Source organism: Grammomys surdaster, unplaced genomic scaffold (genome assembly GCF_004785775.1).
Source record: "Grammomys surdaster isolate TR1022 unplaced genomic scaffold, NIH_TR_1.0 172, whole genome shotgun sequence".
Taxonomy (NCBI): domain Eukaryota; kingdom Metazoa; phylum Chordata; class Mammalia; order Rodentia; family Muridae; genus Grammomys; species Grammomys surdaster.
Genome location: NW_021604620.1, coordinates 7,172,819 through 7,191,128, shown reverse-complemented (window position 1 = coordinate 7,191,128; position 18,310 = coordinate 7,172,819). Strand labels below are relative to the sequence as shown.

Here is an 18,310-nt window from a genome sequence, read left to right as displayed (position 1 = left end):
TCCTAATAATCTTCTCTTGTCTCCTTCCCACAGCCACGAATTCTTTTTCTCGTCCCAATTGCTCTCTTGTCTGTTTTAACTTCCTCTTGTTTGTTTCTTTGGTGAACTAATGAGCATATTTAGGGGGGTTACTTACAGGGGTATACATGCTCTTGTATACACCCATGGCCATACTGCTGAAGAAAATGACTATTCTCCCAGCAACAGGGAAGAGCAGGCCTCATCAGGGCCTCACCCCTCATGATGGAATGTCCATAGGCACCATAGTATGCAGGCGATCACAACTGCTGTGGGTTCATTGGTGCAAAGGCTGAGTCATGCATAGGAGACACCAGACAAAACTCCAGCCCTTCCAGTCTTTCCTCGCCTCTTCTGTAATGTTCTCTGAACCTTGGTGAGATGATATAGAAGTGCCGAGAACATGTGAGTATTTGAAGACTCAGCCCCAGACAGGACAGCTACAGGAGCAGAATGTAACAGGAATGGTTTGGCTTGGTTTGGAAAGGCAGCCTCAGCCACTATGACAAGAGTATTTTAAATAGAAAATACACGTGGCAAGAGGAAGGGCCAAACAGTAATAAGGTTTTGCCGGGCTCTCTCCCCATCTCCATTACATGCATGAGGAATCTGAGGCAGGCTCAGGGAACCTACATGATTTGTCTACAGTCACAAGGTTGACCAGAGCCCATTAGCAATTTCTAACCTGAAATAGCTTGTTTCCTGGTAGGCAGAGCACTGGCCAGGATCTCAGGACATCGGAGGCTGGTGTAATAATCATAGTTCAGCGTTCTGAGTGTACCAGGTTGCCTACACAGTTCTGTCTTGGAGATAAAGAATGATTTTCAAATCTCCCCTTTTCTAAGTAGAGGTTGTCTGTTCTCTGCTATGCTTGCGTCTTTTTTTAAAGTTCCTTTTCAGAAGCTAAGCATGAAACTACAATCTATGAAACTCTGCACAAAGTCATAAAATGAGCAGAATGGCTGCCAAAGCTATGGCGTTCTTTCTCTCTCTCTCTCTCTCTCTCCTGCTTTCAAGTATACTGTCATGAACAATGTATGATTCATCCCCTAGCATTTAACTCCACGCTTGTCTCTTCAGGTAGACCATGTAGATAGAGCTTATTTTAGTCTTACTTTTAAAAGATTTTATTTATTCATTTATATGTGCATGTCTGTGAGTGTATGGGTACATGTACTGGGGAAGTCCACATTCCAGTGAGTGCTCAGGGACATCAGGAGAGCATGTTGGGTGCCTTTCTCTATCACCCTCTACCCATAACTTGAGTTTTCTCTGAGCACTGAACAGTCAGTATCTCAGCTAGTGAGCCACAGCCATCCTCCTGTCTCTGGCTTTGTTGGAGATGAGGGGAAAGGCATGTGCAAGGTCACACCTGTCTTCTTACATGGCTGCTGGCATCGGAATTCAGGTCTTCAGGGTTTCTCAGCAAACACCCTTGACTGTCAAGACATCTCTCCAGCCCTTCCTTGGGCTTTAGTTCTTATAAACCATGGTGAGAAGTGGAGTCAAATTATCTGTTTCTCAATGCTTTGGGGGGGTGCGTCATTTACAGCGAAGGGTTTGACAGAGTCTGCTCATTAAAACAGGTGCATCATGCAACTGGGTCACTCAGAAAGCTTTAGTCCTTCAACCTCTGACCTCCGTATTGTAACGTTGCTTCTGGTAATTGTTTAGAGAAGATTCACAAAGGGCTGTAGTTTTAACATATGTGTACATGTACATACATGCGCACACATACGTGCAAACACGCTCGTATATATGCAAATACAGTATGTATCTTTCTCTGTGTGCTCATATGATTGACTTTTCCTAGCTGAATCACAAACACGGTTGGTACAGTCAGAAAGGATGGCCCTAGGCAGTTTCTACCCTTCCTTCGAGTGTTCACTGCCCCTGGTACCACTGTCAAGTATCCAGCACCATGTGGGTGAAACCACGGTTCAGCATCTGTGTTGTTGTTAGGATTTCTTGGTTGCCACTGACCTCAAGTACCTTCTATGGTACTTATTAATGACTGGAATCGCCTTTTGCCGTGTACTGAAGGTTTCATGACATAGAAGCTACTTTATACTATGTTCCAAAACAATATTCAGGGATGTGAATATGCATATAGAACGTCAGTCATTTCATGACTCTGTGTGCATACAACACAATTCTTTAAAATAAAGCATTCGTATGACTAGTTAATACCGACACAATTTTTGCAACATTTTGTTTATTTAAAAGTAATATCTATGTGTACAGATCAATATTGTATCTTCAGTAAAAAGCTATATAAATAAAATCGACAGGAGAAACATGCCAAATTTTATAAACTCGTACTTTGTGTCCACACTTTAGAATGGTTATGGCAAGTAATGTAATGTTATAGCAAGTAGTACACTGATTAAAACATAAGTATGATTTCTAGGGGTTTCTATAGAAAGTAATATAATGATTAAAATAGAAACAAAAATATAGTTTCTAGGGTTTTCTTACTTTTGTGACAATTCCAGACTAGAAAAAAAAAAAAAGGTTGCATTAGTCTGGTCTTTGAAGTAATCAAATGAGACTTAAGTGTAAAAGTTTTGTTGGGGAGAGTTTCCCAGGAAGTAATTGAATATATAGAATTTACTGTTGTGGTCATGTTGCTATGGCTACATGGTAAGAGAATAAGCCTTGAAGCCAGTTCTTGCTGGCCAATGTGCCGTTTCCTCCTTTCTTTCCCTCTCTCTTTCCCCCTCTCCCCTTTTTTGCCATAGAGTTGAATATAATAATTCGCTGGCAAACACTTTTCTTTCCAAATTTTTGCAAATTTCACACACACACACACACACACACACACACACACACACACACACACTGACCCATAGATTTGAAACACTGGGTCAAACATCATGAGCCTTTTAAGGTTCATTATCAATCCAGTTGTTTTCAAGGTCAAATATTCCAAGGTTTTACATTGATAATTTTTATTCTAATGGAGAATTTCATACTGGTATTTATATTATTTTTACCCCTCCAACTCCTCCTGTTTCCCTCTATGAAACATGACCTTTCTTTCTTTCCCTACACACACACACACACCCTTCCAAGTCCGTTTATCATTGCTTGTGTATACATTTGTCTAGGACTGACCACTTGGACTTGAATAACCCATTAGGAGATTTTCTGTATAGAAAACAGTTCTCCCTCTCTGAATAGCCATTAATTGCCTGCAGCTCTTTACCTAGGAGTGGACCTTGTAAAATGTCCCGGTTTACGTGGAGATCAAAACCAAGTCACAGGAGAGTCAGGCAGTGTTAATCACTCTGTTCAGTGCTATCCTCCTTCTCCAGTCGTATCCAAAGTCCTGTGTGTCTGACATTTGCTTATGAGGAAATGATGCTCTTTATAGCTGTCAAGCCATCATAGACACCCCAGCTGCATCTACACACCCTCACTCGTGACATGATATTGATCACTGCTCGTTTCCCCTCTGATCTAGCCATGGATACAATCAGTTTATGCTCTTTGATCTAAAACTTAAAACCCAAGTAAAAGTGACACAGCAAAAATGTTCCCTGTGATCTAGCAAAGTTATTCAAATATCTGTGTTGAACTCCCATCAGGAAGGTGGATGCGAATGGGGCTGGAGGTGGTTCAATGGTTAAGGTCACTTGCAGACAATCCAGGTTCAGTTCCCAATACCCATATATCTGCTCACAGCCATTCATAAGTCCAGTTCTAGATATGATATCCTCTTCTGAATGCCACAGCAATTGCATGCACACAGCACACAAAAATACGTGCAGGCAAAGCACTCGTACACATAAAATAAAATGAATAAATCCAATAAATACAAATGAAGTTGGATATGACTCACCCTGACTTTTCATCCCAGAGTTAAAGCTCATGTTATAATGTGAGATTTACCTCATGTCCATAACAAGACATATACTCCTAGGGAGAGCCAGAGTGCGGTCATACAGACGTCCCCAAGGGCATCTGTCCACATGTATAGCTCTGCCTGTGCTTCCTGGATCCCAGCCTCAGTTCTGCACCAGAAACCATGATTTGGGGGTATGGAAGTCAAGTCCACAGTATTTGGGGATTGTAAATTACCAATATTGTTAATGTTATTTTAATTTTAGGTACCTGGTAGACGAAATCAAGAAAAGAGAAGGCTTCAAGTTGCTGATGGAAGTAAGTGGCTGAGGGATTGGGCGCCTGGGCTTGTCATCAATGGTCATGGAGGCAGTTGGTTGTGTTGTGGTGTGTTGGTTTCTGTGTTGCAGGCTAAGAAACAAGTCATTAGCTTAATTCATACAGCCCATTATGATAATTTACTGTATTAGTGAACATTTTTCCCTTCGGTTAGATTCACAGAGAATGTTCTTGCCTTTAAGTGTTGAAAATTAAAATGCTCAATAATAATTAGCAGAGATAATACTGAATAACTTATGACCTCTTTCCTGATACATAAATGGCATAGTGATTGTGTTGTGAACTGGGCCTTTGTGCTCTAGACCAACTAAGGGTGTATAAAGCATGCACACATGCCCTCTTTTTCTGAACTAATGAGTGCGTGTGACCTTGGGAGCACTGGGAAATAGAATGTTTCATTGTAGAGATTGGATCTCTGGCTGTGTATAAGAAGTCAGGTGATTTTGAAGATGAATGATTTTGTTAAAATATCAAGTAATATAACCTCTCCTCTTCCCCTTCTGTGTGTGTGTGTGTGCGAGTGTGTGCGTGTGTGTATGTGTTTCATATACATGAGTGTGTATGCATACACTTGGAAGGCCAGAGCAAGACATCTTTTGTACCATCTATATTGTACCATCTTATTGCCATAGTGTCTCTCACTGGACCAGTACCTTGTCTCTTTTCAACCAGACTGACTGTTCTCAAAGCTTTCAGAATCTGTCATGCAGTGTTGAGGTTATAGGCGTGCTCAGCCATGAATGGATTTTTACCTGGCTGATGGGGACCCCAACTCATGTCCTCATGCTTTCTGAGCAAGTACAGTTACCCATGTACTTGCTGCTACATTTAGAGTGTACTTTGTTTTTATAAATTATGTATATATATACATATATAATACATATATATGCATATATATATATTCCTACTTTCTGACCTCATACAACCTTGGTGTTGGACTGCCTACAGTGATCTAGACCCTCCCACATCAATAAAACAGTGCCCCAGAGATATGCCAACATGTGGGAGGTATGTGCACATGAGTGCAGTTTCCCGTGGAGGCCAGAAGGTAGAGTCAGATCCCAAGGGACTAGAGTTACAGGTTGTTGTGTGATGGAGTGAACTCAGGCCCTCTGCAGGACCCCTATGTATGTATGTGCTCTTAAAGCACTGAGCCATCTCTCCAGCCCCCTGTCTCATTCCAACTCTTAAGAACAGTGAAGGGCAAGCTTATCTTAGATCTTGTTAAACTTCATTGCAGTCTTGAAGCTAATGTAAAACCACTTACAGATTCTACTGCAGGAACTCGTGCTGCGTATAAAAGTCCAGATAATCTGTGTTAATCATTTATTTGGTAAGATACATGGACTCTAGTGTGTGCTAGCAATTCCAGCATCCAGAGAGGTCCCTGCTCTGTGCTCATATTCCAGTGGGAAGTGAAAGGAACATGTGGGAAGCACCGAGTCGTTAGAAGCCTTCAGAAAAGAGACATGTTTATGAGACATACTCTAAACTGGGTGTAAATAGCATTATCAATGTGGCAATTGCTCTAGCAGAGATACTATATAAGCAAGGTGAAGTTCTGAAATTAGCGCAAGGGTGATAGCTCAGCTGGTAAAGTGCCTGCCTTCCGAGCATGAGGACCCGAGTTCAATAGCCAGTGACCCACACACAAAAAAACAAACAAAAGTCAAGTATGGTGCAGGGTGCTTACCTCACAGTTCTGGTTTGCCTCTCTGTTGTTGTGATCAAACACTGACCAAAAGCAGCTTAGGAAGGGAGGGGTTTATTTCTGCTTGTAGATTCAAGTCTATCGGGAATGATGGTTGGGGGAAGGCAAATCAAGAACTCGGAGGCAGGAACCGAAGCAGAGGCCATGGAGGAATGTCGCTTGTTGGCTTACTTTCTTGGCTTGCTCCGTCTACATATAAACATATATGTACACACACACACACACACACACACACACACAGTTGTTCAAGGTGTTGGACTACCCACAGAGCACTGGGTCCCCTACATCATCATTAGAACATCCCACACACATACATACAGACCAACTGAGCAGAGGAGGGCCTTCAACTGAGATTCCTTCCTTCCAGATGACTGTAGTTTGTGTCAAGCGAACAAGAAGGAACTAAACCCCTCTTTCACATAACATACTGGTTTCTAGTCTCTAGTCCCACCCACTTCTCCTGAAAACGTCATTTCATTCATTATAGAGGGAGGGCTGCATCCTGTCTTCCTTAGCCGTTCCTATGGTGGTGGATCTCTTGGCTGGCTCTGTATCTTACTAGTATCTACCATACAGAGGAGACCCAGCGGACTGAGTCCACTCTTTATTTCCCCAGATTTGAGCTGCTCTATTTCCACAGGGTTCGTGGAAAACTCTGGAACTGCCTATTGAAGTTTTGTTTGTTTGTTTTGGTTTTTGTGAAGACTAGAGTAAAAGTGATGGCAGAAAAAGATTGACATGTTCAAATGGTATTAATAACTTCTTCCTGAAGGCCCTGGAAAGGGAGGGGGAACTGTAAGCATCATCTTTGGGGAAATGTATTCACATTTGTGATAAGGAAAGGTAAACTTTGTTGGGCAGACTTTGGCCCTGGGTAATCCTGCTCTCTCTCTTCCTCTGTTTATGTCCATGGGAGATTATGTGCACCTGAGTGTAGTACCGACAGAGACCAGGAGAGGGCGTTAGATTCTATGGTGCTAGTGTTACAGGAGCATATGAGCTGCCTGAAGTGGAGCCTGGAAATTGAGCTCAGATCCTGCGCAAGAACAGTACATGCTCTGTTAGCAGCTGACCCATCTGTCCAGATCCATGAGCACTGTTTTCCCTGGAGAAGCCAGCTGACTTCTATAGTACGGGAGGCTTCCTGCATGACCCTTCCAGAATTTCTCCAACAGGGTTTTGGGTTTTGGCTGGTTCTAAGAATTGAGACAGAGTCTACAGATACAGCACGTGTGCCCCACCAGGCTATAGCCCAGACCTGCTGGAAGGACTTTTGTATTGGATTCACATTTCTCTCCCCTGATTTCTGTTTTAAGAAATAATATATGCTTAGACCTTCAATTTCACATCCAAGTGCTAAGTTAATTTAAAAGATGGAGAAGGAGAGTAAGAGAGGGACAGGGAGAGAGAAAGAGTGAGAGGGGGAGAGAAACGGAGGGAGAGGGAGTGGGAAGGGGGAAGGAGGGGGAGAGAATACCACATTAGAAATTGTAAATGAGTATAGAGAAACACAGCATCTAGCACTTGAATGCCTTTTCCTGAAAAGAGCTAAAGTCATGTCTCTCTTCTTGAAGATGATTGAAAGTTATCATTTCAAATGAATGCTACATTATTCATGCTCCCCTGGAAACCATAACTCTATCTTTTTTTTTTTCCTGCGTTGGATCTAAGATCTGATAGTTATTTTCCTAGAGGTATACTCCTCCGTAGACTCCCGCTTGAGTTTTCCATTTCAATCTCGTGGGTGAGTCTGAAAATTATTCACCTTTTTTGTTTTTCTGTCCTTCTGAATTCTACATTAGGGAGTGTTATTGGGATTCAGAGGCATCAAATTGTGCTTGAACAACATCCTGCTATAGAGAGCCCACTGGTTCTTCCTCTTGCAGCTAGATCTGGATGCCCACGTTTGAGCTCTGCTGTCCATTCAAGCTGTGGCTGCCCACATTCTAGCTCTGGATGCTAATATCCTAGCGGTGGCTATTCACTGTCAGAGCTGTGGTTGCCCGCTGTCAGGTTGTGACCACTTACTTGCCCTGTGGACCCAGCCCCTGAGCCTTACTTGAGATCACTTATCTCACAGAGATTGATGTGATCAGAGTTACCTCATTAATTGCTAAAATCTAACACATCTTACTTAAACTTCTTGGACTTCTACTGTATTTTATAGTCACCACTCCATTTGAATTCCACATCTGCCCAAGTTTCTTTGACTTTTTTTCTTTCTTTCTCATCTTTGGTGCAAGATCCTCTTGTCTAGTACCATTTGGATGTTCATCTCTACTCTTTTGTCATTAGTCTGTCACCATAGTCTCCCAAAGGGGTCTCTCATTAGGTTTGGCATGTGTTATCTTTGTCTTTGGCTCCACCCTTGACTTTGTGTTCGGTTAGCTGGTAGTTTCCCCTAAACCTCTGACTTGCTGTTTCTGAAGCTGAAGTGTAGCCATTTTTCTTACCAAAAGTTCACATTCTTCTTTGGGTTTTTAGAACCATGATCATTCCGAGCAAAACTCTTGGAGCCTTCCCTTATCTCCTCTTCCTTCTGCTTACCTACTTAGTCTTCTCTTCTCCGTCTTGATTGAGAGTCAACCACTTCTGAGGTGGACAATGTCCTCCCCTTTCCTCTGAGCCCTTCCTAGCCAATCTCTTTACACCACAGCTTGAATGGTTTTCTACAATCTAAGTTACATCTAGGCTGTCACTCTACTGTGACTGCACACTGCCTCGGGAATCAAGTAGAAACTCCCTCCCCACCCCAAGCATGGCAAATGGTGAAGCCCACTGCAAAGCAGACTCATCTCTGTTTCTAGCTCAACCCCTCTCCATTGAACTCTGCCCCCACCCACCCATTCCTTCTCTTTTTCAGTCCTCAGAAGACACCAGTGCCCACCGATGCATTATTCATATGTTATATTATGAAAAATCTCTCTTTTGATAACACTCACCCATGGCAGATAAGCCATTTCACCTCCCTTCCTTCTGGGTACAGGCATATGATATAAGTAATTCTCTCATTCTAATTTCTCCCCCAGTTTCCACAACAGAGAAATTCTGCTTCCAATGCTGAGCAATGTGGTTGGCCTTCTTTGGATGTTCTATACATCTTAGGATTTCCTTTCAAATTTGGTATCCAGAAATGTTCCTAGTGATTTGTCTCAGCTAGTGCAGATGCTAATGAGGCTGTACATCCACTTGAAAAGGACATCTCCCTCTGCCAGCTTAGCCCCAAGGAATAGTCATTAACCTCACAGAGTGCCTGCTGTGTGGCAGATATGCTGCCCACCACTAGAAATAAATTCTCCTTTTGCTCACCTAGCTGAGCCTATGTGCAGACTGTCATCTCCATATTATAGGCTAGGAAGTAGAGACCCAGAACATGTGGCATTTGTACAAGCCAAGACCTGGAGAGGGGATAGGGAAATGGCTCAGTTAGTTAGTAACATGCTTAGTGTGCAAAAGGACCTGAGTTTAATGGTTAGTACCCATGTAAAAAGCTAAATATATCATGCATGCTTACAATGTTAACACTGGGGAGATCAAGGCAGATAGATCCCTGGGGCTTATTGGCCAGACAGCTTGGCCTACTTGACAAACTCCAGATGACTGAGAGACCCTGTCTCAAATAAGAAATGGAAGGTATCTGGGAAATTATGCTTGAAGTTGACCTGTGGTCTACACATGCACACACACACACACACACACACACACACACACACACATGCAACATACAACATACACATCCATGTACATACACATGCAACACATGTACACACATGCACACACAAACATATACAGGCACGTACACACACACACATGCATACACATGTGCACACATGACCTAGTGAGTTTAGAATTCCAATCTTGAGATTCTAAAACCTGGGCTTTATCTGTATTTTTTTTAAACAGTTTTCAGTACTGCAGGCTTGGTTTTAAAACCTAGGAATATGAAATGTGCCTTGTCAGCTTCTCTTTCATTCTATATTTGCATAATTGATTATTCTAATCTGTGTTCTAGAATCTGCACTTATACTTAATAAAATACATCATGCTGCCTTCCTTTTGTTACTCTTATTTTAACCAAAAGATAGTGTAAAAAACAGATGTAACTTTGTTTTGCAGCAGTTTAACAATAACCATTGGCGACTGCTAATTTATATGTCAATGACACTCCTTCATATTAATAACAAAGCACCTGTTTATTTTTCTCCTTGAAAACCAGAGTACAGTGGAAGGCTATCTATCATTAATGGCCCTTAGAAGAGGAAGACAATGTCCTTTGTTGCTGCTGTTTTCCCCCAACTCTCATCTATGTGGCCAATTTCCTTGTCGAGCCTTCAGAACGTTACAGTGTGTTGAGAATCCAGACCGAGTGAGCTCCCGTGGTGCTCAGAGGTCACGCTCTCTATATGACAGAAATTAAGCATGAGTGGCTTCTGCATGCCTCTGCTCTAAAAGCAGCCATAGGTGCTTTGATGCTCCTGCAGGAAGTCACCACATGAGACGGAGGCTACATTGGGGACAGTAGGGGAAAACTCAAAAGTATGCTCTTTGTGAACATTCAACGACATTTTCCTACTAGCTTATTTTCGAAATGAACTGAAGTGAATTTATGCCACCAAATGGAGGATCAGGCATCTTCTAGTGAAGTGTCAAAAGGGCTTTATGCTTTGTCAGCTGTTATTTCAGGGAGCCATGTCATTCAAAAGAAAATGTGTGAGCAAAGGGTGGGGGCACGGAAAATGTTACTATCTCAATTATCACGGTAGCTGAAAGACAGAAAGTTGTACAAGGAACCAGACTTGAACAGCCTGGGCCTGACTTGAGACTCGGATGGTCTGCCACACAGACTGTAAACAAGTGACATGGTTATAGTATTCTCCAGCAAATAACAAGGAATAAAAAAAATGATGACATAGCAGGGTCCATTGAAAAGTAAAAAAAAAAAAAAAAATGGCCCAGCAACTTGAAGTGAGAAAGATATATTTTATAAAATATGTAAAGAGATGAGAAGGTAGACATATAGATGATGGATAGATAGATGATAGACAGACAGATAGATAGACAGAACAGTGCATATACACATCTATATGTCCATGCACACATATATATTTGTGCACATATACATACATACATACATACATACATACATACATACATACATAAATGATGAACAGAGACCGGGGCCATGAGAAATGATCTCTTAGATATTAAATAGTTCCCTAAAACTATACAGGCATAGTTGACCTATAGAGAGCCATCATCCCCTCTAGAACTTAGATAGAGCATAGAAGGAAGAGACACTCCCTGACAGCTGAGAGACAGATCCCCTTGGAAAGAGTATGAATGTGGCTGACAGGAAGGCAGAGTTCACTGAGATGTCACCTTGGCAAGACTCACTAGAAATCTATATGATGTTTCCTGGGGGAAGCCATCTTCCTGGAGGGGCCATATCTTGGTAATAGCTACAGGCTACTCACAGAGGGCACCTGTCAAGTCACTGGAGCAAAGTGCCTGTCTGGTGACAACTCTCACCCCTTGACACTGTCTGGGCAACATGCCAGGAAGAACTGCCATTTTGCTGGGATGTCCCTAAAGCAATAAATACTTGGTTTTGGACAGCAGTGACAGTTGAAAACAGCTCATATTTTGCATGAGATTCCTGAGGTGTACATAATGCCCTGGGAAGAGGCACCTCTTCTGTTAGCGTTTCTCTGCAGCCATTGATGACAAGCTATAATATGGAATCAGTCAATAACAAGGGAATAGTCACAGAACCTAGTACCCTCATTGTAGAACACCAAGAAAGAGTAGGCTTAGAGCTGGAGGCTAACACATTTATAACAGGTGCCAGTGGTATTGGGGGAGGGTGCCATTGATGTATAGATAGATTCCTAGGAGCAAAGATGGAAAGCAAAGTATGATTTCTCTTCCATTTTCTAATTAGTGCTTTTTTTAAAAAAAAAATATTCTTTTTAAATGATCAAAGACTTCAGAAGCTCAGCAGAGTTTATCTGAAGGAACTAAATCTATTATAAATCAGATGTCCAAATGTAAGTTTTGTAGATTCGTATTATAAAACATGGTCTTATGATTAAAAAAAAATGTGTGGAAATTGAGCTGAATTGCACAGACCTTTCCTTTGTGAAAATGACTCTGTAGTTTAAAGATTTGTGACTCTTTCTCTTTGTCAATTCCAATGAGAATCTTGGAACTTTCAGAGATGAAAAAGAGTGTGGATCAAGAAGTTATCGTAGTGGAGCTGGAAACCTCCCTAGGCTCTCAGTGATGAGTTAGAATCCACTGACAGCACAACCCCATGTGGTCCCAGGCTTGATCTTAGCATAGGAGATGCTAGCTGTTGATTCTTTCTGAAGTCCTGCAGGCTTCATAGTGGGCGTACAGACAATCCTGGAACTAGTAAGAACTGTGAGTGCTGGTTACTGGCTAAAAACTACATTTGTAGTGAAAAGGTATCAAAGATGTCTCAATAACTGTTAGTGTCAAGGGTCTAGTGAAGAAGGCGGATGCCATTTGTAGTGGTGTCTGAGAACAAGGAGCTGTATCTCACTTGAGTGTCTATCCCACAAGATACTCAGTGCTGGCTGAGTACATGTCTTGGGATGGTATTTGGCATGGCGGGTCTTATATTGTGCTTCTGTGAAGACAGAGGCTTTTCATGTAACAGTGTGACAATGGTATGTTGCTCTCTCTCTCTCTCTCTCTCTCTCTCTCTCTCTCTCTCTCTGTGTGTGTGTGTGTGTGTGTGTGTGTGTGTGTGTGTGTGTGTGTAATATGAGCTCACACTTTATGTAGAGGAAAGAAAACTGTCTAGATCCAAACTCCAGTATTGTCAGGATTCACGTAGAACTACCCTGCAGGAGTTTGGCTGTGTCATAAGTTATACACACTTGATGACTCTGAAGAGATTATCACAGAATTTAAAAGCCTTGATTTCATTACATTCTACAGTGAACTTTATGGTAATAAAGCAGCACTGTGTGTGTTTTTTCTAATCCTCAGCCTGAATATACCAATGTTTGTTTCTGGTACATTCCACCGAGTCTCAGAGAGATGGGAGAAGGACCAGAGTTCTGGAGAAAGCTTAGCTTGGTGAGTAACGAGTATGTTGGTTTTTTTTTTTCTTTTGATGAGATGGATTCAATGCTTCTGCCCATTGGTCTGCAGGTAGCTAGCTCTATGTGTGACTGCCTCTTGAAGTCACAGAGAAGCGCCTCTACTCCTGGCGTTTCTCTCAGTAGAGACTGATGACGCGCCAACAATCGTAAACTACGTTTCTATCTATCCCATTAACTTGACAGATCAATACACACACACATACACATGCACGAACACCTGTGCTGTGTGCAAGATAAGAAAAGTAGACTTTCTTAGAAGTTCTGCCCCACGGTGAGCTTCAGAAAATGTGAGCTGGTTAAAGGGTTCACAGTCACAGCTGTGGGATAAATGGCTGAAGCTCTCAAGTCTGTAATTCTCTGGGCGCGTCGCCATTTGAGCATTCTGTTGCCGCACTTGCGCACACCTAAACCTGATACTGTTATTGTGTGGAAGGTGTCTCTGGCTTCTTGTATTCTTGTAGAAAAAAAAAAAGCTCAATTAAGATAGATAGATAGATGATAGATAGATAGATAGATAGATAGATAGATAGATAGACAGATGATAGATAGATAGATAGATAGACAGATGATAGATAGATAGATAGATAGATAGATAGATAGATAGATAGATAGATAGATAATGAATGAATATGAGCAGAAGAATATTCAGCTAAACAAACACTCCAAAGAGAGATTAGAGTGGGCTACCCCAGGGTGGGCCAGGGGATGGGATCCCAGGGGATGGGATTCTGTGTTCTGGATTCTAAAAAACATTTTAATGAATGTTTATGACACTTGTGGTGTGTTCATGGGATGAGGGAACCCTTTTGTCCTCAGTGGAGGTTTGTACAAAAATGGTCACCATAGGTTCATAAGGAATGGCACTATTAGAAGATGTGGAGGAAGCATGTCACTAGGGTTGGACTTTGAGGCCTTCAGAAGCCCAAGCCAGGCCCAGTGGCTTAGTCTCTCTCCCTGCTGCCTGCTAATCAGGATATAGAACTGTCAGCTCCGTCTTCAGGACCATGTCTGTCTACACACTGCCATGCTTCCTGCCATGATGATAATGGACTGAACCTCAGAGCCAGTAAGCCAGCCCCAATTAAATGTTGTTCTTTGTAACAGTTGCTGTGGTCGTGGTGTCTCTTCACAGCAACAGGAACTCTTTAACAAGACTCTTTAACATTGTGGTCGGCTGAGTCAATCTCTCTTGTAGAGTATTTCTTCTCATGATCCTCTAGAAAAGCTCACAAAAGCAGGTCATGTCAGAGCCACATGGCGAGTGATCATGTGTAGGCTGTGGAGAGAATAAGCTAGCTGAAGTTTCAAGGATTCTTAATCACAAGGGAGCAAGTATGCTGACCATCCAGAGACCACTGCTAATATCCAACTGCCGTATTTCTCAGTAACATCGCATAAATCCATGCCTACCCTGTGCCAATGCTCAGTAAGCAAAATTCCATTCTCCTTACCAGAAAAGCCTGCACCACACACCCAAGAGACTTGGAGGAAAAAAGTAGAGGATGCTGGACCTGGCTTTTCAACCAGAAAAAAAAAAGTGCTTGAAAGTGTATTCTTGGGACTTGAGGTCTCTCTCAATGGTAAAGTACTTGCCTGACATTTCCCTGTGCATTCAAAGTCCTGAGTCACAGCCCAGGCAGTGAAAACAAACAAAGGCTTCCCATGAAGCTGTGGAGAGCTGACAGTGCAGAAAAGCCCTTGCTTGGTTCTTCCAGACAAAATCCTGCTTCTCCTCCAGCTTTCCAAGAACTGTGAAGCCTCATTAGTCGCCATTCCTTATCTGTACTCCCCACTGCAGATTGAAAATTTACTTGGGAATTTCAGCCGTGTGATACACACATTTAGGAATTCATGTGTTGGTACCTTTAAAACGAGGCGAGCCCTTCCTGCTATATCTTTCCTCACTAGCCAAGCAGAGACGACTTCATCCCAGTTCGCAAAAGCTCTCTGGCTTGTGAACACTTTCTCCCTCTCACTGGAGAAAACCCTAATTATTTAAACAGCTTCTGACAGTTGATAGCCCTTCAACTTGCCCTTTGAAGGAAAAGAAAAGAACTTACCAGGCAGGCAGCTGTAAACATTTACGGAGGGCCGGATGGGTTAAGCACTAGAGAGAGAAATATCAAAAGAACTTGGTCTATACCCTTGACGAGTTCATGTTCAGGGCTAGAGAGGTAAAGAGGCCACCAGGAGTGAAGGAGATAAGCTCTTCCTGCAGTGAAAGCAGAGAGGGCAGACCTCTGCTTCAGTGTGCAACCCTGGTGCAGAGCCTTAAACAACAGAGAGATGCTAGGGAGGGAAGAACTCAGAAAGAAACATATCCTAAAACCCAGAATGTGAAGACCATGAGAGTCAAGAGAAGGGGTGTGCCTCAGGCTATAAAGGAGTAGTGATGAATATGAGGATAGCCTGCAGAGCTTGGGTTACTTTTTTCATACGCAAGTTAAGAGGGAGAAAGCTATCCATTGCTTGTGAGCTACAGTCCTGTGTGAACTTACCTGATGGTGTGACCTCTCACTTTGGGTCATCTCTCTTTATTTGTGACACATTTGCACCCCTGTACTGTAACACACAATATATGCCAATAGACACACAATGCTATCTCCTGTCGAACCTGAAACCAAGGAGAATGACGATTAACTTTAATTCTAAGTTGATTCAATTAAAGAACACATAAGGCATTGGTGAAATAGAACTTCGGGTGTGTCTGTGAGGACATTTTCATAAAGCTCTACCTGAATATGGAAGATCCACCCTACGTAAAATAGCACTATTCCCTGGACAAGGGGTCCACACTGCCGTGCAGAGGAAAAAGTGGGCGGAGTCATAGTATCCGTCTTCATCTTCTGCGCGTGGGTACCATGTGAGTAGCCCGCTGCTGTAACCTCCCCACTGCACACTTAAACCTTGAGCCAAAAGAACCCCTCCCTTTCTCAAGTCATTGCCTGTCCCCGCTTTGAGCAAAAAGAGAGTGATTTTAAGAGCGTAGATGTTGGGAGTCAGGTGGCACCGGTGTCCTGGCTTTGTCACATGGTCCCTTTCACTGCAGCAAGGTCGCCAGGCCTTGAGATCTGACTGGTCATAGAACATAAGTAGGTAAAGGCCGTGAGGATACACAGCAGACAGTAACTGAGCTGCAAGGGAGAAAGAAACAATGTGTTGTGGATCTGACTGAGGATTAGAGGAGGGCTTTTTTTTCTTTGATCGATGGTGACAGAGGTTGTTGAGCAGAGCCTGAAGAGAAACAGCTTCAAGTTGAGAAAGACGGTCACAGGCCTGAAAAATCATTTTTTGGTTGTTAAGAGAATTTACATAGAATGTGACATTTGTGTTTCTTTGATTCAGTGCCAAGGCACAGACAGAGATTAAGATAACTAGACGGCTTCCTGGAATGAATGTAGGGTTGGTTTTGTCCGGCTTCTCCTTTGCTTCAACTCTGAGAAAATTCAAAATCAATAATGAACCTTGTGCTAATTACTGTTTGTTGCTTTGAAAAAATACAGTGACCAACTGAGACTTATAGACAAAGGGCCCTCAAGGTGAGGAGGCTCAGCAGCAGGGGTCAGAGCAGGAAGCTGGGAGCTCACGTCTCCATCCACAGGCACGGGAAGCAGAGAGGGCAAACCAGAAGCAGAGCAAGGGTATAGACTCTCAAAGCCTGCACCTAGCAATATACTTCCTCTAGCAAGGCTCTACCTTCTAAATAAAATTCAGTAAATTCCCCAACTAGGGTCTAAGTGCTGAAATACCTGAGCCTATGGGAGACAGGTCTCGTTCAAAGCATCACAAGTATGTCAGCTAAAACCAGAGAATCCCTATATTCTATGCTTCTCATGGTCACAGGAAATTAGACACACATTAAGACATTCTCCTTTACCCCAGAAATGGGCGACAGTTGTTCTGGAAGAGTCAGTATCCACCACAGCCTGTTCTTTGCTGCTGGAACTGGGGAGATGGCTCAGCAGTTAAGAGCACTTGCTGTTCTTCCACTGGACCTGAATCGGGCAATTCCCAACTGCTATAACTCAAGTTCCAGGAGTACTTATGTCTTTATCTGGCATCTGCAGGCACTCACATATGCATGGTATCCAGTCACACACACACACACACACACACACACACACACACAGGGAGAGAGAGAGGGGGGGAGGGAGAGAGAGAGAGAGAAATTAATCTTTTACAAACGAACAAATGCTTTTTGCCTTCGAGACTCCCCATTCCCCTTGCCAGGTTTAATATCCTGCTTTTTGTCCTGAGCGCTTCCGGCCAGTGGAACATATGCTGCAGGCAGCCTTGGATTCTTAGTTATCCTTTTCTCTCTCTGCACTGATGCTTGCTTTGCAGATGACTTTGGAAAGGGAGAGGTGAGTTGTGAGAATGCATGTTTGTGATTTATAACATGGAGCCACTTAAAGCCTACTCAGAATTTATTTCCTCATTTATTTTCAATGGAGAACCACAAACATAAATAAAGCAAAAAAATCTTTTGTTGCCTTTGTTTTTGCTCCTCTGGTCATACTAGCTGGGTGAGGTGACAAGTCACAGAACGACTCATGTGATGGGCTCATTTGACAGCTGGAGGGAGAAATGAATCTGGTGTGTCACACAGAGAGAAAGAGAGAGAGACAGAGACAGAGAGACAGAGAGAGTGAGAGAGAGAGACAGAGAGAGAATGTGTGTGTGTGTACACATGAGTATGCTTGCAAGAATATGAGACTATTTCTGAGAATGCAGGACTATGAAAGCCAGTCTGTAACACTGCTGAGTCACCACGTTACCGTGACTTCTGTTCTCAGATGTCCTCTCCAGATGTGTCCCCGTCTGATCCTTTTAGACATGACTGTATCTGTCTCAGGTCTTCCCTTCTCTCCTGCTTCAATCCTGTCTGTCTCTTTGCATCCTGGCATCCCCCCTCTCTCTTATTTTAGTTTCTCTCAGCTCATCTCTGGTCGTGCTGCATCAGCATTGGCCTGTGGCAAGACTGGGAACTGTCCCCATCTCTGCAGCAGCAGTTGTCAACCCCACCAGACCCACGGACCACTAATCACAATAAATATTAACATCCTCTTTGCCCTCCCTAAAGGGAGAGCCAATGCAGGGCATTCTGTAATGGCTACTACATGAGATCTCATGTATAACAAAAGGAAGAAAATGGTTAATAATTAGATATATGAGTCATATCACATCAATACTTATGCATGGCATCTTTGGAAGATGCCTGGACTTGAAAGAATTCCTATCCGTGCTCTGAAAAGCACAGAGA

The 18,310-nt window shown here is 42.8% G+C and overlaps 1 protein-coding gene across 1 annotated transcript in view; it reads left to right on the top strand.

The window, feature by feature from the left end:
• Positions 1-18,310, top strand: part of Gadl1 (glutamate decarboxylase like 1) — a 141,517-nt gene that overhangs the window by 84,932 nt on the left and 38,275 nt on the right. Inside the window, exons 12-13 of the mRNA XM_028767413.1 lie at positions 4,131-4,182; positions 12,932-13,021. Coding sequence (XP_028623246.1) covers positions 4,131-4,182; positions 12,932-13,021 — 142 coding nt within the window. The remainder of the gene's footprint in view (positions 1-4,130; positions 4,183-12,931; positions 13,022-18,310) is intronic.